Source organism: Thermobia domestica, chromosome 2 (genome assembly GCF_964235325.1).
Source record: "Thermobia domestica chromosome 2, izTheDome1.hap1.1, whole genome shotgun sequence".
NCBI classification, from domain to species: domain Eukaryota; kingdom Metazoa; phylum Arthropoda; class Insecta; order Zygentoma; family Lepismatidae; genus Thermobia; species Thermobia domestica.
Window position 1 is genome coordinate 313,772,778 of NC_137455.1, and position 26,482 is coordinate 313,799,259.

General features: G+C 36.0%; 1 protein-coding gene across 5 annotated transcripts in view; it reads left to right on the forward strand.

Moving 5' to 3' along the window:
- Nucleotides 1-26,482, forward strand: part of zfh1 (Zn finger homeodomain 1) — a 746,119-nt gene that overhangs the window by 423,389 nt on the left and 296,248 nt on the right. For all 5 annotated transcript variants that reach the window (XM_081748992.1, XM_081748988.1, XM_081748990.1 and 2 more), the window contains exons 2-3: nt 17,830-18,090; nt 26,132-26,368. In XM_081748992.1, the coding sequence (XP_081605118.1) occupies nt 17,871-18,090; nt 26,132-26,368 (457 nt within the window). In that variant the 5' untranslated portion in view covers nt 17,830-17,870. The remainder of the gene's footprint in view (nt 1-17,829; nt 18,091-26,131; nt 26,369-26,482) is intronic.

A 26,482-nucleotide genomic window follows, 5' to 3' on the forward strand; every position in this document is an offset into this window, starting at 1 on the left:
CTCTCTCTGTCACCATCCCACCCCCTTCGCCCTCCCAAACCTTGTCCATGTGGATGTCACTGCAATCGTTTGCTGTCATGGACGTCGACGACAGCCGCGCGCACGGGATATACCAGGCGGAACTACGCGATCATCATCCCGCACGTGACAATAGCGCTTGTTGGTGCTGACTCATGAGTACTGCCGCGTCACTTACTTCAATGCTCATTTCATTCCCTCCCAAAATGTTCCGAAGAGAAAAAAAAATAGCCCCTCCTCAACCTTTGCATGAATCCACTTCCCAATGCATTCAGTTCCTGTAATCACAAATGCAAATTTTTTACAAGCATTCGTTCCGTTTCCACCTCATCTCTTTTCCCTTTCTCCTTTCCTTCCTCCCTCTCTCTTTCACGGTTATGTGTTATCAAGTCAGTGATGCCAGCAGCAGTGTATAAGTATGTCAAAAGCTTGTTTTCTATTTTCCCGTTTCGGCTGTTTGCTTGTGATTTACGAAATTGGAAGGAAAAGATAATAAATTCTCCAGATTGGACACAATAGAGAACTCATATTGTATATACATTGAACTTGAAATTTTGTTTATTTGCAGATAAAAGGAATTCTTCTTTTTTTGTTAACCGGTAACTTAACATAGGTTACAGCATCGTGAAGTTATATATACCGAGAAATACCGTATGGAGTTGCAGTCGAAATGTAACAAACAGTGATTTATAGAATACATTACCTTTTAAGCATACTGTTCGGAAGACCCGGGTTCAGTTCCTGGTGAGAGCTCACTTGCAAAGTTGATGATGCATTTGTCATTGCCTCCGTGCTAAGAAAAAATGTTAAACTCAAAAATAAACAAATAAATACATAAACTATTAAAGATCATTCAGCTCCTTACAAGATTATCAACAAAACGATGTGCACGGTACATTTCCTGGTGTCTATACTTTTAAAAAGTGTCATATATTCCAAGAAAGAACAGTGCGACTGAAATATGCAGCTAAAAAATACATAGTTCTGTTTTCAGACGGCTGGCTGATAAGTCATAACACAACTGTATGATATTTGCGTTGAATTATAATATATTATAGTATTTTACTGAAATAATACATAACTAATTAGTTATGTATTATTTCAGTAAAATACTATATTAAAAATAAAATAGCCTATTCTACTAAGTATACTATAAGGCTAGCAATTCTCAATTTAATGTTCGAATCTTTGGTTTTAAACTTTATCTTGAAAACAGGCCTTCTCATTTTCATTAAATAAAATGAATTTGCTGTTTTCGCTACGGATATTAAAATTATATCTGCTGTAATCCAAAACTTTTGTTGATTTCCGTAATATAAAGTTTTAATTTGAAAGAAAATAGTTTCTGGAAACCATTTAAACCTAGACACACCAATTAAAACAACGTACTGAGCTGAATTAAAATGGTAATTTTCAAAAGTATTCATAATATTTACTCACATAATTTGATTTTTTTCACTTGCATCGTCTTTCAGTACAAGAACTTTTTTGTTCGTTGTCTCACTTCCCTTAGAGGTATACACTACCTGCACAACACAGGAAGTGTGTGGGTTGCATAAGAATCAGGTGTAACACGACTGAAAAAATCCATTTCCTTACACCCGTAACCAAATTAACGTTCGTCAACCGTCATTATCCTTGGTTTTTACATTTAAAAAAAAAAAAAAAAACATATGACATGTTAACAGAAAAGTAATTTTTATCTCAATAAAATATATTCCTTTAATATTAAATTATATTTCTTCATGGCCTTACTTTCACCATAAAGGAACTTTTTCTGTGCTTGCAATATAACTTAAACTCAAGAACGAGACAACTTACTCGAAACGCATAAAACACAACGTAAGAAGTGTTATTGTTACATTTAAGTTGGTTACAACGAATATTTCGGAATTTTCTTTACTAGATTGTCATATTCATTGTCACACAATTCACAAAATGATATATTGCACTTTTACATCCCGCGGTTGTGCAGTGTAGGCTAAAGAAGATGGAAATGATGAGAATGAATGAAATAGTGGAATGAAGAAAATGGGAGAACCCTGAGAAAGCGCAGGAACATAATGTTTGTCGGCCACAAAGTTCGCTTGGCGGGAGTTGGGATCGAACTAAGGACCCCATACACTAGAGGTGAACGCTCTACCACTGAGCCACTGCAGCCTTCTCCTAATAATCTATTTATGGACGGCTACATGAGAGAAATTTCTACGAAAGCAGTGTAACATCTGAAGAATATACCAACTACCTATTTTGTGAAAGCTAACCTTTTTGTAGGTTAGTATCACTGTATCCATTTATCACGTGAGTGTTCATTTCGGAACTAAATGTTACAACTGCATCCCTCCACCGTTCACTCTTACATGTGAATTCTCTCGTGAATGAGTCATTCACCGACGTGGTCCCAACGTATGATGCCGTATTATTGTTATCGTCTCGGTCACGTGAGTGATGCTTCAAGGTAGATGATTGGATGATTCAGACAAGAGTTTCTCCCTTCATCGTCGTGGTTGAAGCTAGCTACCAACTGGCAACTTGACCACGATACAAACTACCGTGGAAAATCAACACAATAGCCATTCCCTAAACCTATTATACCACGTGCGCCTTATCACCCCTTTGCAACAGGAGGACTAAACTACGTGTGAGAAGCAGAGAGCTATTCTAGAAGCTGCGGGGAGAGGAGGAGCCAATCCGCTTGCTTACTGCAAACTGAAGATAACTCAGATTATGTTTAGATACCGGTGATCGTTTCTTTGTTCCTACAGTCATTCGCCATTTTTTGTCCTTGTTACTTCGTTTTATTTTCTCTAGAGAATTTAAACCATTTGAAGACTGTCGCATGTATTATAATGTAATCTAAATCCTTCAATAACCATGCACATCATCTTTTATATTCGTTTTGTCGAAAGAATAAAACTGTAAGTTAAAAACTTTTCTATTTTTCAAATAACTAGCTTTATTTATGCACCTGAAATCTTTATTATCTTTGTACAGAGGGTTGCCCAATGTATTCTGGAAACTTGAGCTATTCTATTCATAGATCGGAATCGGTCCCTAATAGCAATGCGTGGTTTCGGATCATGTGTGAGGTGTATGATCACGTTTTATGTAGATACTCGTTCTATTTAAAAGTAACGTTCAAAGTATCTAGCCAACTATTTAACCAACCAAATTCTTAGCATTATTATAAATAATCTTTGATATTTATGACGTGATTTTCCTTCTGTAATTTTTTTCTACTGTCAACTTAAAGTAAGTTTGATTTAGCTTATTCTGGTAAGGGTACTATAAATGATTCCTTCGGTTTCAAAAGGCTATATTTTCAAAGGTGTTACACATATAGGCATGAGAGATATATGAAAATAACCGCGAACTCACTAACTCTGTATTGGGTATTCGACAGGGAAAGAAAACCTCCCTATAAACAAAGCATTTTGTGATGGTATCGGCAATTCAAGGACATTAGTTGCTTATGTAAAGGTAAAAGCACCGGTCGACCAGAAGTACAAAATAGTGGAGAGAATGAGGGCTAGTTTCATGCGTAGTCCACAAACCAGGTCACTGTTGGAAAAAGACATGATCTGATAGTTCAGACTTTTGTTTTCATTTACAAAGTAGATAAATACGTATATAGCTACATATAAATGATCTGTTCCAGCACAACTATGATTGTTATTGCCAACGAATGATGTACTTAACGTCGTAAAAATTATTTTGTCCAGAAACTACGCATCAGAATTTACCCTTAAGCGTGTCATTTTGTAAATCTTAATGTGGTCTATGGACTGATAAATGACTTATGTGTGGACATTATTTTTGTTAAAAAATATTAAATTTTAAGAGTTAATGATAATTTTGGACTACTGTAGATATATCTTAACTATAATATATACTGTCATCTTTGCTAGTATCATAATGAAGGCCGTAATGATGTTACTACGTACTGTCATCTTTGCTAGTATCATAATGAAGGCCTTAATGATGGTACTACGTACTGTCGTCTTTGCTAGTATCATAATGAAGGCCTTAATTATGGTACTACTTACTGTCATCTTTGCTAGTATCATAATGAAGGCCTTAATGATGGTACTACGTACTGTCGTCTTTGCTAGTATCATAATGAAGGCCTTAATGATGGTACTACTTACTGTCATCTTTGCTAGTATCATAATGAAGGCCTTAATGATGGTACTACGTACTGTCGTCTTTGCTAGTATCATAATGAAGGCCTTAATGATGGTACTACTTACTGTCATCTTTGCTAGTATCATAATGAAGGCCTTAATGATGGTACTACGTACTGTCGTCTTTGCTAGTATCATAATGAAGGCCTTAATGATGGTACTACGTACTGTCGTCTTTGCTAGTACCATAATGAAGGCCTTAATGATGATACTACTTACTGTCATCTTTGCTAGTATCATAATGAAGGCCTTAATGATGGTACTACGTACTGTCGTCTTTACTAGTATCATAATGAAGGCCTTAATGATGGTACTACGTAATATCATCTTTGCTAATATTCATAATGAAGGTCTTAATGATGGTATTTTTCAGTATCACTTTGACCTCAAAAAGTGGCGTGGTTTCTCGTGTAGCATCAATTTTTAGCCTTACAAATTAATTTTTCCCCTTTAAATTTCTCGTAAACTACGCATAAGCTTTTGCATTGATAAATATCATTTTTTTCTAGTCAGTAATATTTATCAATTGGTGTATGTCTCCTCTTTGGATATTTTTTCTCCCGTTAAATACTAATAACATTGAAAAATTTGTATTGAAAAATTTGTCTTATTTCATTTTAGTGTAGTGGTACCAGTTGAAATCAATTTTGTAGGACACCAAGCTATCGTTGTATATAAGTGAGACTTCAGTTTTACAGTCATGTCCAAAATGATTGTCGCATATCTATAACTGTCTTCTTGTAAGAATATAATTTGATAATGATTTTGCAAGGTACTTTTAATACTGATACTATGTATATAATCGGGAAATGTATATTTGTGGTAAATTTCATAGGAAAAGAATTACAAATACAAAAATTAGAATGAGTAAAACAAAATGTTGCTAAATGGACAAGAAAGTTTTATTTTCGTTTTATTGTTCTTATTTACTGCTCTTTTGACATGAAATTTGCCACATACATCTCTTTGCCGATTATACACATACTAACATTATAACAAATACCGGGCAAATCCGTTATCCAATTATATTCCTACAACAACATATTTATAGACATGCGACAATAATTTTTGACATGAGTGTACATAGGGTAACCAAGCTTATATATATATCAAACATTGGAAGCTAACTGACAAAGACTACGGCAGGAACTGTTTGTATATACTGTAACTCTGTGGGTATTCTTTATGAGTTCTTACCCTTCTTTTTATATTGTAATTATGAATATTGCTTTTGCTTAGAACCCCTTCTGTGAGATTGACAATCTTGACAGTTTCTGTATCCAGTGCAGACACTTAAGTACGATTCAATCAATCAAGTAGATTTCAGCTTTCCATTAGTATATTGTGTTATTGACTAGAATGCAGAGACAGAAAGAACAGAAAGGAGGTCAGTGGTTAAGTTTTAATATGTTTGTTAATAGCAGAGACGTTTCGATGTACTTTTGATGCTCGAGAACCAACTTTTCTTTTCTGATCGTGTTTAGAATATTTCAAAGGAAAGTAATATTACAATTGCCTTCTTTTGATTATTTTTTAATCGTTCAATATATAAATGAAACAAGAATTTTAGGAATGATAAAAAATGCTTCAAAAGATTGCGATCTTGGCCAATAATTAGTTTTTGAATCAGGGGCCACAAAATTTTTGAACGACCCCTAAATCGAGTTTTCGTATTTTCTACGGAATAAGCACATCCTACTAAGTGAAGTTTAGATTTGGCTACACTATATGTAGTTCTGGAGTCGCGGTGGCTCAGTGGTAGAGCGTTCACCTCTGGTGCTTGGGGTCCCGGGTTCGATCCTAGTCCCCGCCAAGTAAACTTTGTGGTGGACAAACACCGTGTACGTGGGTTTCCTGGGGGTTCTCCCGTTTCCTCTCACTTTCTTCATTCCACCATTTCATTAATTTCTCATCATCACCGTCTCCTTTAGCCTAACCGGCATAAGCGTGGGACGTAAAACTCAAAGATTTTATTTTTATATGTAGTTGTCCAGATATGAGTCGTACAAGAAAATTTTTGATTGAAATATATTGGATCTTTGATCAGGGGCCGCAGAATTTTTGAACAGCCCATAAATCGAGTTTTCGTATTTTCTACGGAATAAGCACATAATACTGAGTGAAGAAATAGTTTGGGTTTGGTTACATTATATGTAATTCTCCAGATATAAAAACGTACAAGATAATTTTTGAATAAATTATATTGGTTTTAATTTTTTATTGAAATATATCGGTTCTTTTGATCCAATAAAACGAGATTTCTAGTCTAAAGTCTCACTATTATGATCGAAACTAATGTAGAGAATGGTGATGATAACGAAATGGTAGAATGAAGAACGTGAGAGAAAATTAGTAAACCGCGAGAAAATGCAAGGACACGTGTTGTCTGCTACAATACGCATCTGGTGAGATGTATCACTGAGCCATCACGGCCGCTAATAGTAATAAATATCATTATGAATAGCTATAGCAGAGACCCAGGTTCGATTCCTGGCGGGAGCTCATGTGGTTCGGATTCTACGTTAATCAGTAGGTCCACGTCTCATATAACCTCACTGCTGAAAGGGACGCTAAATTAAAATCAACTCAACATTATTTTTTACAAGATATCTGTTTCGTAAATTTCAGACAATATACTGTATATGTCGTTATACTTAAGTTTTATTGTTGCAGATACGGTTGACACGAATTTGTAGTGTATGCACTATATACTAAGAATAATAAGGGAAAACTTTTTTTCTTTGTTATCGGTGTAGATTTAATCAATCTATACAGTTCCCTTGTTAGACAAAGAATAAGAAGAGGGGGAGGGAGAGAATCAGAGAAAGAGAATCGAGATGGGACGATGCTCTTTTCTCATCCATTGTGTGTATATGTGTGTGTCATCTGCTGTTCTGCTCTGTTGAGGTCAAAACCAGCCAAGCGTGTCGAGCGTCGCCTATCGTCATCTCGATGTCTATAATTGTATTAGGCTGTCAGGACCGTGCCTTCATCGTGTCCTTACCGGGCACCGAGTTGTTGACAGTTATTGAAGTCCCGAATGCCGACGTAATGTGCCATTGTTTCATCTCGAAAACTCTGATAATGCGACGAGTCGACCTGACATGTTTAGTCACTCGACGACGAAAAAGAATTAAAACAGCTCCACAGAACGCCAAACCGTGTTTTTTCCCCTCCGTAGGTTCCCTAAACTCTCTCTCTCTATATATATAATCTTCTCAGGAGGGAGGAAGTTGCTACACTTTCATGTCGAGTCATGTCCGTACAAGAAAGGAAGAAAGAAAAAAAAGTCAGTATAAAATATTCGCTAACTGAAACAAAACTATAGGAAAGAATAATAGAAAGTTAAAGGGAAGTGGGACGCGGGGGAGGGAGGGGATGAAATAAAAGAAATAGTGTGATCCCATGCTGACTTCTTGCACATTTCCTGAAATTCTTTCTAACAAGGAATGAGATTGATCTTCCACTATAAAAATTCAACCCAACCATAATTCTAAGCTTTAATCAATTCTTCTTCGCTCCGTGTGTGCGCTATCCTGAAGCGAACACGACTATTGTATTTTTTTATCTTGTCTTTTCTTCCTGTTCCTTGATTTCTTTTCTCTTCCCTCCCTTTTCTCTTTCGGCTCTATCTTCAGTCTTAATTTTGCATACCGTGAAGAAATGGCCATTCTCTCCCTTAGACAAACCCCTCGCAGAATTTTTATATTACCTTTTCTCGAGACGAATGTGAGCAATGTTGTAGGGTATTTGTCGATTATTAGCTGGCATCAAGAGGGTATCACAAGTTGTAACTTCTTTAGATATGTGGGCTACACAAGACATAAAATTTAAAAAATAGAAACACTTCACTGTAGGTGGGGCAAAACTAATGCATTTTTATTTCTTTTTTGTTCATAATTTTGGAGTATCTGTATAATTTTTTAAGTCAGAATGAGATATCAGTCTATTTAGGCGAGATTGTTCTTCATGAGATATAGTCTCTTGGAAACATTTATTTTAGAATCAATCCAAAATGTAGTTAAAATATAAATCAATGTGGCTTTCGTATATAGAACTAACCTACTCACAAGCGCAGCTCTTATAAAAAAAAAAAAAAGTAGGGTAAATGCCTTAAATCAGGTTTAAACATTTAAATAAAAGTGGAAAATATTTTCCAGATATTTAATTCAACTCATCAGGAAGTTCACCAAAAGTGAAAATACTTTTAATTAGTCTTGCTTACACTTTAATTGAAAGTGACATTTATAAGATAAGTATCACTCTTTGGTTTGGATTATAGGAATTATATGGTTGATTGAGTTTAGCTTTCCTTTCAACAGCGAGGCTATATGAGACGTGAACCTAGAGCTTAACATGAGATCCGAACCATATGAGCTTCCCTGGAATCGCACCCCTGTCACCCGCTCCAAAGGAACACGTACGCTAACCATATAACCACGATTTTTAGCCACAAAGGAGCTCGACTATAATTGTATGTATCTTCTTCTGCAGAGGTAATATCAAAGAACCTACCTTTGCAAGAACGGATATTAGGTGCTATTCACACCAACTGACAATTGCAGAACATCATATTTCAACTGTCTTCTATAAACATTAGTTGAACTTAAACGTGTTTTTTTGTGTGTTGTATCAGTATTGCTAGACGATCACTGGTTAAATTGCCACACGTGTTTCTCTCCTATGAGAGTGGACGTTGTACGGTTAATCATTCGAACATCTATAAAAAACAAACAAACAAACAAATTTATGTTCTGGTGTACGAAAATGGTCCAATTCGGCAATATTGATTTCGGCTCCTTTTACAGCATTTACTCGCCCACTTCGCAATTATAAAATTATCTTCTATGCAAAGGTAGACAGCTTCAAAACTTTTGGCGGGCGTTAAAACTCCAGGCATCTGTACACTCATATTCAATATATTGAAGGATTTTTTTGCCGGCATTAGAAGGTGGCTGTTTGTTGGTTGGTGTGAATAGCCCATAGTGTACCTCTCTCTTTTAAGATCACTTCTGAAAAGAAATTTAAAGGAATTCTCGATCTTTTTTTTCCCTGCCGCATACATTTTTTAAAAGGATGGCAATAATTCCGTGATTCTACCGAGAAAGACACGCATATAGACCTAATAGCGAAGACATTATGAGGTTTGATTAAATATGATGTAAGTACAACAGCAAGCGGCATTTGAAACTAATGTGGTTTACGTTTCTCTAATTTGGTTTCCCTAAAGTTATAATTATTTCCAAGGTGAGTGAGTGTAAAGTAGTATTTTTCCAATTTGTGGAAGGCCAACAAAAGGGAACGTCTACTGAAAAATAGTGCCGTATGCTGTAAGTAAGGTGATGCCAGTCATTGCATATCAAACACTGGATCACAAGGTTGAGAGCATATGCTGTAGAGCATTTGCTTTAAGTAACACTTGTTGTACCACTCATCTTTGGTTTGCTGTACACTGTAGGTTAAAATTGTGCCTAATTGAAAACTCTAATTGCTTACATTTAACAAATTTATTTATTGTTCAGTTTACCCATCAACAATCCCAAATTTTATACCATATTTTTATGCAATTATTTAGGGACTTCTTATACACCACAGCCTCACAGGTAGTCACATCTAATATCGCCAGGAAAGCAAGTGATAATGCACATAGCGACATCTACTAGCATGATTGTTTACTACTAGGAATTAGCATAAAACACTGAATCTTGCGCTTATTATAATAAGGAATTATCATTATCCCCCTTATGTTCCTGCAACAAACATTACACATCTCTTAAGGGGGTTGTATACATTCCAGGATATTAACATGTCTCACATTTGTGTTAGAAATAAGATTATGTAATTATTCATTACATTCAAACACCAATAAAAGAGTGTTTAATTTTAGAAATTGCGTAAGTTTGATTAAACAAATTGACAATTCATTTGCAGTGAAAACATCAATTACTACGTCAAAGAGTTGAAAAATAATTTTACTGTTTAACAGACTCATCCAATTCTTTTTTTTTTTAACGTAGCCTACACACACACACACACACACACACACACACACACACACACAAAATACTTAACTCAAAGTATTTTGTAACTTTTTAAACCCCTCTTGTTATATTTTTTTACAGTGGTTTGTGGTTGAGTATTCCGTTTTTTTTCTGTTTTTCTTTTTTCTTTTCCATTCTCTCCTTCTTTCTTTTTTCTTCTCTCTAATTTGCTGACATGGAAAATCACATGTTGCAATGCACGTGGACATGTAGCGAGGGTTGTATGTTTACTAGGGGCCACCACCACCTCATATGCTACAGCAGGAAAACTAGGACTTTTTCGCAGTCGTTAATCGGCACGTCCGGGGTAACTCAGCGGTTTTTCTGACATCACGTGAGTGCGGTGAGCCGCTCTGGACCTCTCTGGACAATTGGTAGATTGTGACAAAAATTGAGGGAAAAATTGTTCGTAATATTTTTATATAATTTCAGAAAAATCTTTCTTTTATTGTGTTTTATTGCATTCATTAAAAAATATTTTATGTACAAAACATTTTGCGTACGTGTCAAGTTACAAGGGAAATAAATCTGTTGAAAAGGAAATAATGCCTATTAAATACAAAATTGTTAGAAGCTCAATTTTAATTTGAGAAAAAAATATATATAATATAGATGCCCTTAAGAGTCTTCATCCAGGCGAAATTAAAATACCGCTAATTTTACAGTAATTATGTGATATCTTCAAATAGATAAAAGATAAACGAAATGTGGAACAAGAGCACCCTAGACAATATTGTTTTACATGAGAAACCGTTATCACGACTCACTTATCTGCTTTCAATTTCGAGCCATTTTGAAAATCGGCATTTATTTTTGCGTTTCTAAACAGCTGAAAACGGAAAGCCGCTAGGTGACTTGTGATAACGATAACCCACACAAAATAATATTGTCTAGGGCGCTCTTGTTCCATATTTCAATTATCTTTTATCTATTTGAAGATATCCCATAATTACTGTAAAATTAGCGGTATTTTAATTTCGCCGGGATGAAGACTCTTCAGAGTTTTCCAACTTTTGTTTGTTGGGAGTTAGTATCAGCACGGAAATTATATCAGACGTAGTCGTCGAATTTAACGGTGGGAGCACGAAGCTTCAGTGATAGTGCTGAGCTCTACTACAAGAGGTCCCTGGTTCGAGTCGAAGGCAAGTTTGTGGTGGACAGTATCGTCTACATGAGTTTTCTAGAAGTTCTCCCGTTTTTTGCTACATTCTAATTCCACGATTTTTTTTTCATAAGTCTAATCATCTCACTTTCATTAGCTCCTTTCCCTTTGGTCTAGAAGGTACAGTCGTGGAAGGTAAAACTAGAAGTTTTCATTTCATTTGAGTTTAATGGGAATTGATACTACTTCTGGAAATTCTCTGTAGTGGCGGGGTGAGGGGAGCGCGGTGGCTCAGTGGTAGAGCGTTCACCTCCGGTGCTTGGGGTCCCTGGTTCGATCCCAGCTGGCGCCGTGAGCAAACATCGTACTCGTGGGTTTTCTCGGGGTTCTCCCGTTTCCTCACACTTCCTTCATTTCCGTTTCCTCCCATTTCACTCATTTCTCACCATCACCGTCTCCTTTAGCCTAACCGGCATATCCGTGAGACGTAAAACTCAAAGATTTCATTTCATTTCTCTGTAGTGACATTATTTGTGCCTTTAAGAGAGAGAATTTCTCCGCGGGTTTTGGATATGTATACATTTAATCAGTATCACAATAATATCCTAATTAAAGACATGATTTTTTCCCCCGGTGACGCCACAACTTTCCTCGTTGCTAAATAATGGGTATTTTCTCCTCTTGTGCAAGAGTTCCGGATTCAAATCTCATGCTAAACGTATATGTATACACCTGGTGCATTTTTAGCATGGAAAAGAGACTTTAATTTTTAAACAAGCAAATAACCACATGCACTACTACCGTGATATTCTGCACTTCTACCGAGATCTTTACCGGAATATTCTATACATCTGCGATATTATGCACTTTTACTGATATCGTCTGCATTTTTACTGGGATATTCGGTACTCTTAGGATACTCTGATTTTTTTTACCGAGATTATATGCACTTCTACCAGATATTCTACTCTTTTACCAGAATCATCTATACTTCTCCTGGGATGTTCTATACTTCTGTTGGGATATTCTATACTCCTTCTGGAATATTCTGAACTTCTAAAGAGGACTTCTGTGCTTCTACTGTGGTATACTGCACTCTCATGTGGATAGTATGCTTTTCTACTGAGTTTTTCTGCCTAAATTTTCTGCGCTTTTACTGAAATATTTCTTCATCAGACACTGTCTAGTTCAGTTAGATGGCGTAGCTGTTACACAGTTATTATTTTTATAATAAACAATGCTTCGTTCAGTGTTTTGTTTTTCTAGTTCAAGTTATTTAGATATCAAAGCTAATGTGAACCAAATAGTTATCGAAATATTCCGTACTTCTTCCAAGATATTCTGCGATATATGTTCTGTCGTATATGTTCCCGGGATATATGTTCTTCATCGATATATTTTGCTCTTCTACCGAAATATTCTGCATTTTCATCAGGATATTCTGCACTTTTATCGGAATGTTCTGCACAAAAATCGAACTCATATGTAGACGACTGGGTACCACGCATGACTTTGGTGTGCATGATACCAGACTCGATCCAGTAATGATACCATAGGGAGCAAAGGGGTGAGCGGCCCTTGGTGGGTAAATCTGCCCCCAAACGTATAGGTCAGGTAATCCAAAAATTACTGCCCCCCTAAAAATTTCTGTCTCTTAGTTTGCCCCCAAGAAACTAAATCTGACGTCATCAGTGACTCGAATTCTGACGGAACCATAAATTTTCGTTTTTGACACATCAACGTGAAGCAACTGGGAAGTTTGAAGTGAGAGGTAGGTTTTAATTTTATTTGAGTTTATCGTTCTTTTAAGTAGTGGGGCTACATGAGATGTGGACCCACAGGCTACACGTGGGATCCGAACCACATAAGCTTCCGCCGGGATTCGCACTCGGATCTCTCGCACCATGGGCGTGCACGCTGTCCACATAGGCATGAGGGAGCTAAATAAGCAAGGGAACTATAGACTATAAATCCAGAAATAATGGCGATGGAAACCAATTTGCTGCCATACACGAGACAAAATGAGATACAACTAAATGGAGTTTTTCCAATAGAAATTTGTATATTCTCCAATACAAGACATTCCTTTTACAACACCGCTTCGAGACGAAACACCCTCATCTTTTGTCTCAGTGGCTGCTGTAACATCATTCAACAAAGGACAGTTAACCCACCATGGCCCTGCATAGAGTTGTACAACATCTGGATTTGGATTTTAAAAAATCGACGTCGACAATATAGCGGAACTTCATATGTTCGAAAAATATCGAATATCGATCAATCAGTATTTCGGTCAGTAATTTTTCGATATCAATATTTCGATATTTCAACATATCAGTCGATTGGTAATTTTTGATATCAATATTTAGATATTTAAAAATAACAATCGATCGACATATCGATCAGTAATTTTTTGATATCAATATTTCGATATTTTAACATTTAATCGATCGATATATCGATCAGTAACTTTTCAATATCAATATTTCGATATTTGAAAACTATCAATCGATATATCGAACAGTAAGTTTTCGATATTTGAAAATATCGATCGATCGGCATATCGAAATATCGTACAGCAGTAGTTTTAATGCTAGGAATATTTTTACGGGTGCTCTACCCGAATAGACGTGTTCTACCATGATTGCCAATTAACATGAAACATTTATGCATTTGTGCTAAGTTTTGATAAGCGATAGTCTTATGATGTTAGATTAGCTCCCACAGTCCAATTTAAGTCCAAGTTTCAGAATAAGGGCACTGAAAATTACCAATTCTGAAGTCGAACCAAGAACTTCTGCTTATTATATATCATCATCGAGAAGTCCGAACCACTTACGACTGTGATTAAGAGAATGATCATACAAGAACAATGCAAGAGTCAAACAAGAACATTAACCACTAGTCTTGTTAGCATTTAGTCTGTTATGAAAGTGACGCCATCACCGCTAACTAATAAGAATACAACAACGGGCAAAGCAATGCCTCCAATTAAATGAATATCTCACAAGATGAGTGTTTCTGAATAGGAAGTCGGGAGGAAGAAAGAAAAATAAAAAAAATGGAGGAACACAAACAGAAGGACTTTTGTCATTAGCAGAACCTCGGTAATTAATTTCCTGAGTTTGTGGTGGCCGAAAAATGCGTCGATTTCAATTAGGGAAAGCTAAGAAATTTGCTCCAGAAGGTGGTAGTGGCTGGGTTTTGTTCAGGGGGCTACCTACAGCACAGAAAGAGGTCATTGTTGCTGAGAATAGGAGTGGGGGGGATGGAAAGATTCTGATGACACACCACTGTTGAGGAAGAGACAGAAGGATAAGCGAGTGATTGTTTGCTTACTGAATGCGATACGAAACCTAGCGTCGACAACGGACGAGCTACTCCGAAGAAGGAGAGATGAAGAAAATGAGGAGTTTCTATTCCCGATATCAGTGGCGGCTCTGTCTTCCGTAGCTCAGGGGCTAATGAGGGAGAGACTCTCTCCCTCCATCTCACAACAACTACCACTGCTTACTTCTTGAAGTGACCAGCCACTAATTATCGTCCGAGATAATCCCCGCGGGGAATCCCCTCACGAAAACAGACTGCTAAGAAGAAGAAGAAGAAGAAGAAGAAGAAGAAGAAGAAGAAGAAATGTTCATTACGGGAGTTCTTGATACGCTGGTTTCAGAAATCTTCACCGGAAGCTCATCTCGTGCTCTCCAACACAACTGCAAAACTGAATGTTCCCGTGTCTTTCGAGTTGCACCGTAACACAAACTTTCAAGGCATTTTGCTTTATAGATAAGCAGAGAAAGTCTGTTTTTTTTTTCTTTCCTCTTATTTCCTTCAAGTTCGAATTTAAGAAAGAGAAATAACAAAGAAAGAAAACAGAATATAATCCCGTATCATCAATTAGTTGACCGTTAATAATACTGTATTACTAAGAGTATGCATCTTGGCGCTACTTTTTCCTCTCGAAATAACTATGGTATATAGCACAAAAGATAACAAAAAAGTTCGAATTGGGAAGATGGTGGATCAATGCTAGAATGTTTACGCTTACCTCTGGGGGCGAGAAGTCCTTCGTTTGATCCCAGAACAACTGAGTTTTTGTTGGACACCATTAGTCTATGTGTCTTCTCAGGGTTTTCCCGTTTCCTCCCCCATTTTCATTCGATCAATTCATTTCATAATCATTCTTTTTCGTTAATATGTTTCCTTTAGCCTAAAATGGCATAAGTGTAGGACGTTAAACTCGCCATTTCAATTGGGGCTGCGGTGGCTCAGTGGTAGAGCGCTCACCTCTGGTGCGTGGAGTCCTTGGTTCGGTCCCAGCTCGCGCCAAGTGAACTTTTTGATGAAGAAACACCATATTTGTAGATTTTCTCGGGGCTCTCTCGTTTCCTCCAACTTTCTTCATTCCACTATTTCTTTCATTTATTATCACCACCGCCTCCTTTAGCCGAACCGGCATAACAGTGGGATGTAAAACTTAAGGATTTCATTTCATTTTTTCGAAATTTTAGTTCATTTTCTTTCTTTCGTTGCTCGTGGGTCGAAAACCATTATGGATCTAATATAGGCTACTATAACTATCTATATATTTGATGTTTCTATCTTTTACGATATCCTTACAAAGTAATACCATTTTCTTTCCTGGAAATATTTGCTATTTCGATACTCTTGAGTGGATTCCGTTGCAGTGAAATTATGTTTTTTCTTCGATTTTGAAAATCCTGTTTGTATTCTAGCAGGAAGACTCGCCACAAGAAATTAGGTGCTTATGCTAAAGGCTTATATACATTTTGTCCCTCCCTTCGTGTTATAGAATTCCTTTACATTGCTCTATTCCCTGTCCACATCTCGAGATTCACTTATTCTTTTTTTTTTTTCCTTTCTTCCTAAGTATCTTTCGACCTCCATTGCACACGGCGGACCACCAGAAGAAGAGGAGAAATCGTGTTGGCGCATAATCTGAGGCGACCGTAGCGGATTTAGACAAAGGATTCTCAAGATGTGTCGTATACCATTTTGTGGTGATTGTTATGTATCTTCGGTTCAATCCCTTTCCTTCCACTACGGCCACAGTGCAAATGGACTCGTTGAAGTTGATGGCAAACACCCATCTCCGCAATGTGCCTGCCTCTCTTTTTCCCCTCGAAACCCATATTCACTCGACAGAATTCAACTAAGGGTTCATGGGACAGCAGCGCTACGAATATGAATTGAAGGTTCAGCACACGGGTTATCTCTTCAGAAGAAAATGGTCTACCGCCACACACACACGTAAAACCACTTATATTGGACTTCTTTGAAGCCCTAACATATACAGTGTGTGTGTGTGTGTGTTTGTATATATATATATATATATATATATATATATATATATATATATATATATATATATATATATATATGCATATACCAGAATATCTATGTATACGGATACCTCTGCTAAATATTTTTTTGTTTCTGAATTTGTCCATTCTAATACAAACACCGTAGTTTTTACTAATAATTAAGTTTTCCTATCAGTAAATATATTGGTGCCGCGGTTATTGAGTGGTAGAACGTTTACCTCTAGTGCGTGGTGAACAAGCACAGTGTGCTTGGGTTTTCTCAGAGTTCTCTCATTTGCGCCCACTTTTTCATTCCACTATTTAATTCATTCTCATCATCACTCCCCCCTTTAGCCTACGCGGCAGAATCGTGGGACGTAAAACTGAAAGATCTGATTTTTACACCTCATTTCCAAAATATCTATTTTTCAGTTAGTCGCTTTGAAGTTGGTTAGATAATGCATTTTTCATTACAAAGACTGGGTTTTAGTACTGAATTGTATAAACTTCAACTAAAAATTAAAAGAAAAAAGAAACAATTAAACTAGACAGTGTCGGCTCTTGAGGGAAATAAAATCCCAAAATTGAAATTGTATCGGTATAAACTTAAAATATTTTATAGAGACCGTGTTTCTTAAGCTGTATGAAGCTTCCATCCCTTAGTTTATGTCGATGAACTTTAATTCTTTACTGATTTGACGTACCTTAAGAATCGCTAGTGAAAGTAGGTAAAATTAAAACGTCCCTCATTAGACTGTATATGCTAGAGACGAACGTTGATACAGGAAATTTCTGATAATAATAGAACTGACAAAACGAGAATGAGTCGGAGAAAACTAGAATAAACCCAGAGAAAATCGTTGGTATAATGATTTCCATCTCAAAATTACATGCGCCTACGCACCAAATACGAGCCCTTTGTCTCTTCTGCCATCATAACTCTAAACGCAACTTTGTTAGTATTAGTTATGTTAAATTATTCTAATATTCGAATAGCTATTTGAATATTCTAATTCTAATAATCGAGTTTTAACAGGTGAATTTGGTAATTTCTATGCAAAACCTTGTGTTATAATCCTTTTAATTTTCAATTTACTGTATTGTTAAACTTTTAAAGTAACGTAATTATAACCTGAGTTATTCTCTTCTTTTTCTTTTTGCAGTGGAACTGGAAAATCTAACGCTACCAATAGAATCGGAGCAGATGAGTCCCGACAGTAACCATAACCACCACCATCAAAGTTCCAAGAACCATGTGGTTGAGAACGGGGAGTCGGAACGATTGAACGGTGAACGAACGGAAGAAGATGAGAAGATCGAAGAGTACCTTCAACGTAGTGACACCGCCGTTATCTTCCCAGAACCTGTAGATACCGCCGCAGCACAACCCGTTAACAATGATGCCGAGGAAAACACGGAAAGCAGTGAGTCTTATATCACCAGAGAAGCTAGAGGCGCAACTGTGCGCAATAAACGAAACAAAAATAGTTTACAGTTATTGAAGTATTTCGAGGTCTTCAATAATTGATGTTGCCCTTTTTAACCCTTTCGGGATCCTGTGGTACAATTTGTACCATATGCACTTTTCATGGTACATTGCGTTATTTCTCTTCTATTTGAGCTTTTTCGTCCGGTTTTTTTTTTTTTGTTTTGTTTTCCAAGTCTAGAGTCCTTGTAGAAGACATTACATATGGTTTCAGACCGTCCTGCGTCCAGACATAGGTGGTGATGACGTCATAAGTCAAAAATTTCTCTTCTCATTTTTTAAACCTATGTTCAATATTTTTTGGCGGGCTTATTTTTCTACGTAGAAGATTGAAATTTTGCACAAACATTCAGTCCACCGAGTAGTATTTACCAGATTTTTTGTTCCGATGTCAGTGCTAAAACAGGGGGGGAAATAGAGGGGAAAAGGGGTAAAAACAGGGATTTTTTACCCCCAAAATCCCGTTTCTCGTCATTTTCCCGCCTCACATACATGATAGGACCACGTGAGTCATACCGTCTGAAAGGCCGTTCCATTGTAAAGAGAATGACGGTCGAATTATTATTCTAGGGTAATTAGGGACGTCTCAGGGATTTTTTGAAAAATATACTTCTATATAGGGAAATATGGGGCATTGTCGGTATATATATTTTTTGGCGGGCTTATTTTTGAACGTAGAAGATTGAAATTTTGCACAAACATTCAGTCCACCGAGTACTATTTACCATATTTTTTGTTCCGATGTCAGTGCTAAAACAGGGGGGGAACCAGAGGGGCAAAAAGGTAAAAATAGGGATTTTTTACTCCAAAAATCCCGTATTTCCTAATTTTCCCGCCAAAAAACATGATAGGACCACGCGAGTCATACCGTCTGAAAGGCCGTTCCATTCTGAAAAGAACGACGGTCGAATTATTATTCTAGGGTAATTAGGGCCGTCTCAGTGAATTTTTATCCAAATATACTTCTGTATAGGGTAAAAGTGGGGCATGGTAGGGAAATTTTTTCTGGCGGGCCTATTTTTTCACGTAGAAGATTGAAATTTTGCACAAACATTCAGTCCACCGAGTAGTATTTACCAGAAGTTTTTTTTCCGATTTCTGCGTAAAAACAGGGGGGTCCAGAGGGGCAAAAGTTGAAAAACGGGAAATTTTGCCCCCAAAAATCCCTTTTTTCAGGAATTTCCCGCCTTAGATACATGATGGAGACATATGAATGGTACCGCCTGAAAGGCAGTTCTATTCTGAAGAGAATGATGGGCGAAACATGACCCTAGGGTAATTAGGGATGTCTCAGGAATTTTTTGCCTGAGATCATAGTGTTTTATGGTACTTTGGGGCACTGTGGGAATTTTTGATAAAAATTCTCCCGCCCTTACTATTCAAGATAGAAACTTGAAATCTGGCACACACATTCAGTATACTATGTGCTATTTATCAGATTTTTTTTAGATGGCTACTATCACATAGGGGGATCCAGGGGGGGGGCAAAGTTCGAGAAAAAATTTTTTCCCTCTGAAATTTTCACTTTGACATTTTTTTTTCCTGCTTCTGGTATATGGTATGAGCACGCAAGTTGTACCATTTGAAAGCCAGCTCTATTCTGAAGAGAATGAGGTATGAACCATGATCCTAGGATAAATAGTGACGATACAGTAGCTGCTTGACTGAAAGTCTAAAAAGTGGCCCAAAAAGCCAGGATCCGGAAAGGGTTAAAAATGCAATCATATTTTGTTACATTAGCGATATCTGTTGTTGGGGGGTAAACACACTCGTTCTGGGATGTTGTTCCTCTAGTTTCTCTCTGAGTTTCATTGATAATTAACCGTTTCATAGAATTAGACAAATTCAAACTTTAGGGTAAGATAGGATATTTCAGCTGCAACTTAGTTTCTGAAGTGAATATATAAAGTTGCTTAAGACTGGAATTATTCCTTTTACCTGAAAAAATAAATACGAAATAATAACTTCTGGTTTCCCTATTTTCACGTTTTTGTGAAAGAACCCAAGGCTGTGTTTAAAGAAGTTACGGAGAAAGCAGGGCCGTAACTTGTGGAATACAGAGAGACAACTGCCCTTCCATTTAAGCTCTCTGACGTTTGAAAGGGACCCACTTCAAAATCAAACTTTCTTATTCTGTATGATACAATACGAATATTAAGGTATAAATGAAGCATGGAATAGATTCACCACGTAAAAAAAAAAAAAAAAAAAATGTTTTTAATGAAACAAAAATGTGATCTGGGATTATTTCAGTGAAATATCTACTATTAAGGCCTCCAGAGATAATGTACATTTCTTAAGGCTTTTAATCGTCAAATGTAGTTCCTTTGTCTTTATTTATAAAGCATGGAAGTAATTTAAGGTTCTGCTGCTGCTTCAGTCATCTGAACCAAATATAACTCCCTAAACGCGGATTTTCATGCACGCGTCCGTTGCGTTCTTTGCGTGCGATGTGGGTGAGTAACCAATTGAGAAAGTTGTTTAAGTTTGTGTAAAGGGACAAGTTTGGCCTATAGATGTCACTACAGTCTTCTTATCTCTCCCATGTATTTTTTACCTTTCACGAAAATTTACAATTTCTCTTTAAAATTTCAACCTAGAGACTTCAAATTTTAAGAGAAGGAACTTCATAACCTATTAAAGAGAACAATCCGTGAGGATTTTTTATTTAGAATTTTCTTAATTGTTGAAACAGTTCCATTGTTAAAGATTTGGATATCCATTTCAACAATGAAGAAAATTCTAAATAAAAAAATCGGCACGGATTATTGCCTTCGATAGATTATGAAATTCTTTTCCTAAACATTTGAACTTTGTTGGTTGAAATTTGTAAAAAGAAATCGTGAATTTCCGTGTAAGGTAAAAAATACATGGACAGAGACTGTAGTGGCATCTATCGGCAAAACTTGTCCCTTTAAACCAACCTTAAGTATGGTTCTACGTGTAACACAACTTTCTATTGGCTACACATAGAAAACGTAAGCACGAACGCAACGGACACTTGCATGAAAATCCGCCCTAAGATGAAACATGATGTAATGTGGGGGTCTCACTCATTCCGTAACAGTTTGCGTTAAATCAACGCATAATCTCCATTGTAATTTGTGATAGTCAACATTGCAGTTATGACTACTTACTCCATTATCTATATTACATCGCGACGTGCAAAGACCATTTGCGAAGACTGTTACGGAATGAAGCCCTGAGACCTACTTCAGTAAATCACCAACTGGGGGCCCTGAAAGTCATATAAAATGTGTATTAGGATTTGAAATTCTAAAGGGGGGGGGGCGTATTTCGTATTTTCTAAGGGACAGAAAAATGTTTCAAGTTACGGCATAGGAAAAGCATTCTCCATCAAAATGTATATTTTTTTCTTAATAAATTAGCAAATTTCAATTTCTAGTTGCTAATAATCTAAATTTGTGACTTTCCATATTAGTTAAAGTCTCTTCTGCATTTCTAACTTCCTTCTTTGTGATAATCACTCACTTTGAATTAGTGTGTTGTAAATGTCTTTCATTTTATCTTGAATTAATGTCATGTTCTAAGTTTAAGTAACCCTGGTTAGTAAGTAAGCAACTTGTGTATTTAGACTGTATAAGTTTATTATTATTATTATTATTATTATTATTATTATTATTATTATTATTATTATTATTATTATTATTATTATTATTATTGTCCATACGACATCATCGAAAGGAAATTCCCGAAAGTGTTGCGTATGTCCTTGTGATGTCGTATGCAAGATATGATGAATTTATCATTTTGGTATTATCATTATTAAGTATTCTGCTTGTTGGCAAGCCTGTGGTAATATAGGCGTGGTCAATTTTTTTCTTCCATTAGATGAGAAAATTACTAAGTAGAATACGCAATTCTTGCTAGAACGGTACAAACTACCAGGATCGTGATGAATGGTGAATGTAGTGTACTTATCTTTAGTTTTTTATTCAGTTTTAATCTAAATTCTTCTAAAAACAAACAAAAAAAAATTGAAGCAAATTGTGAATATCGTATTGGGAAAATTGTTTAGGAAAGTTACCAATACACATGTTTTCATCTTTATGAAGTTATGAAATATATATATGGTAATATATTGCTTGTGACTGAGAGATAGTGTGTTCATCTTTAGTCCTTATTTCAACCCTATACTATGTGAGTTCTTTATGCACTGCATCATGTGCATGGTATTGTCCACCATTGTTCCATTTCTTTTCACTTTCATTTTCCAATAATTCTTTTATCAGAATTCCGTCTTACCTGCAACTTGCGTACAAGAAGATTGTTGCTTCAAAATTTCAAGTTGTTCGCAGAGAGTAGTTTTGCAAATGTAGAGAACGGCAAAAACAGAACCCTTCCGGTTGGTTTAGTGAGTGATTAGTGCGTTTTCGTTGGTGAACGTGGTCCCGGATTCCATTCCCGGTGAGAGAGCATTGGAGGCATTGACATTCGGATTTCATCTTATAAACTGTAGGTCCACGTCTCATATTGCCTCGATGGTGAAAAGGGATGATAAATTTCGATAAACAAATAAACGAGGCAAACAAAGGAAAGAATATTTTGAAGCATCCTTTCTTCCCGTAAGGGTCATGTTTCGTAAACCATTATATTATTGAGGATACATGGGAATCAGGCGTGCACTGAGAAATTTTTGTTGGGAGGTGTTCAGAGTTTAGGAGGTCCAATTCTACAACACACTATCCCTATGTACACTGAGCCAGTGTTATTTTCTGCGCCGGAAAAGATGATAAGTATCGTTAAGTGCAGTCATCTATATTCGCAGAAAAAATGATAGAACTAGATCTAAATCGCTTTTACAAGAGAAGAATGAGTATAGATGAAATGAAAGATTAAATATTTAAGTTACATCAATCATTTCTCTGATAAATCAAGTATAGTTATATTAAGAATGTGTACAAATATATATATAGATGACCCTTATATACTTGATTTATCAGAGAAATATATATTTGTACACATTCTTAATATAACTATACTTGATTTATCAGAGAAATGATTGATGTAACTTAAATATTTAATCTTTCATTTCATCTATACTCATTCTTCTCTTGTAAAAGCGATTTAGATCTAGTTCTATCATTTTTTCTGCGAATATAGATGACTGCACTTAACGATACTTATCATCTTTTCCGGCGCAGAAAATAACACTGGCTCAGTGTACATAGGGATAGTGTGTTGTAGAATTGGACCTCCTAAACTCTGAACACCTCCCAACAAAAATTTCTCAGTGCACGCCTGATTCCCATGTATCCTCAATAATATAATGGTTTACGAAACATGACCCTTACGGGAAGAAAGGATGCTTCAAAATATTCTTTCCTTTGTTTGCCTCGTTTATTTGTTTATCGAAATTTATCATCCCTTTTCACCATCGAGGCAATATGAGACGTGGACCTACAGTTTATAAGATGAAATCCGAATGTCAATGCCTCCAATGCTCTCTCACCGGGAATGGAATCCGGGACCACGTTCACCAACGAAAACGCACTAATCACTCACTAAACCAACCGGAAGGGTTCTGTTTTTGCCGTTCTCTACATTTGCAAAACTACTCTCTGCGAACAACTTGAAATTTTGAAGCAACAATCTTCTTGTACGCAAGTTGCAGGTAAGACGGAATTCTGATAAAAGAATTATTGGAAAATGAAAGTGAAAAGAAATGGAACAATGGTGGACAATACCATGCACATGATGCAGTGCATAAAGAACTCACATAGTATAGGGTTGAAATAAGGACTAAAGATGAACACACTATCTCTCAGTCACAAGCAATATATTACCATATATATATTTCATAACTTCATAAAGATGAAAACATGTGTATTGGTAACTTTCCTAAACAATTTTCCCAATACGATATTCACAATTTGCTTCAATTTTTTTTGTTTGTTTTTAGAAGAATTTAGATTAAAACTGAATAAAAAACTAAAGATAAGTACACTACATTCACCATTCATCACGATCCTGGTAGTTTGTACCGTTCTAGCAAGAATTGCGTATTCTACTTAGTAATTTTCTCATCTAATGGAAGAAAAAAATTGACCACGCCTATATTACCACAGGCTTGCCAACAAGCAGAATACTTAATAATGATAATACCAAAATGATAAATTCATCATATCTTGCATACGACATCACAAGGACATACGCAACACTTTCGGGAATTTCCTTTCGATGAAGTCGTATGGACAATAATAATAATAATAATAATAATAATAATAATAATAATAATAATAATAATAATAATAATAATAATAATAATAAACTTATACAGTCTAAATACACAAGTTGCTTACTTACTAACCAGGGTTACTTAAACTTAGAACATGACATTAATTCAAGATAAAATGAAAGACATTTACAACACACTAATTCAAAGTGAGTGATTATCACAAAGAAGGAAGTTAGAAATGCAGAAGAGACTTTAACTAATATGGAAAGTCACAAATTTAGATTATTAGCAACTAGAAATTGAAATTTGCTAATTTATTAAGAAAAAAATATACATTTTGATGGAGAATGCTTTTCCTATGCCGTAACTTGAAACATTTTTCTGTCCCTTAGAAAATACGAAATACGCCCCCCCCCCTTTAGAATTTCAAATCCTAATACACATTTTATATGACTTTCAGGGCCCCCAGTTGGTGATTTACTGAAGTAGGTCTCAGGGCTTCATTCCGTAACAGTCTTCGCAAATGGTCTTTGCACGTCGCGATGTAATATAGATAATGGAGTAAGTAGTCATAACTGCAATGTTGACTATCACAAATTACAATGGAGATTATGCGTTGATTTAACGCAAACTGTTACGGAATGAGTGAGACCCCCACATTACATCATGTTTCATCTTAGGGCGGATTTTCATGCAAGTGTCCGTTGCGTTCGTGCTTACGTTTTCTATGTGTAGCCAATAGAAAGTTGTGTTACACGTAGAACCATACTTAAGGTTGGTTTAAAGGGACAAGTTTTGCCGATAGATGCCACTACAGTCTCTGTCCATGTATTTTTTACCTTACACGGAAATTCACGATTTCTTTTTATTCGAATATTTTGAAGCATCCTTTCTTCCCGTAAGGGTCATGTTTCGTAAACCATTATATTATTGAGGATACATGGGAATCAGGCGTGCACTGAGAAATTTTTGTTGGGAGGTGTTCAGAGTTTAGGAGGTCCAATTCTACAACACACTATCCCTATGTACACTGAGCCAGTGTTATTTTCTGCGCCGGAAAAGATGATAAGTATCGTTAAGTGCAGTCATCTATATTCGCAGAAAAAATGATAGAACTAGATCTAAATCGCTTTTACAAGAGAAGAATGAGTATAGATGAAATGAAAGATTAAATATTTAAGTTACATCAATCATTTCTCTGATAAATCAAGTATAGTTATATTAAGAATGTGTACAAATATATATATATATATATATATATATATATATATATATATATATATATATATATATATATATATATATATATATATATATATAAATAATTATGAATTATTTGGGGGGGAGTGCAGACCCAGCGGAGTCCACCCGTGGGTACGCCCCTGATGGGGATCATAGAAAACTTTTAAGGTTTTACGTCTAGTGGTTTCACAGATTTACTGATGTGTGAATCAATGAGGGATTAGTGGATTTGTTGCGTTGACTCCCGAAGATCTAGTTAGACTACCATTTATGAAATTATTTTACCATTTCGTTGAAGTTCCGCAAATGATTACCCATTGAATCAGTGGAAAGAATCAACCTGAAAACAAGAATAATTTAAGCTAACTTAACTTCTGTGATCATAAATACATAACTTATTGAAAGGAACGAGGGTGGGATGAACAATTTATCATTTTTCACATAATATTCAGTTGCAATATCACATAACCTAACCAAATACTTATACTTAAAATTTTAAAACATAGACAATTCGTAATTGTGTGTTCTCTTTTTACAGTGAATTTGGATGAAGTGTCTAATGAGAAGTCCGAAGCCAGCCCTGACAATAATCAGAACCACCATAAACTGGATTCGAAGCACAACCATTCTGTCCAAAATGGCAAGTCTGAACGACTAAATGGTGAGCCGACGGAAGAGGAGAAAATTAGGGAATATTTACAACGAAGTGACACGGCAGTCATATTTCCAGAGCCAGTGGACACCGCCGCAGCCAAAACAACGGAGAACGAAAATGGTGAGTACATGTACCAAAATTTACGAATTTCTTTCAATTGCTTTAATTGTATACTTATCTACTTAGTTGATAACCTTATGAAGTTTAAATTGTGATATCTGGTTAATGATTGTT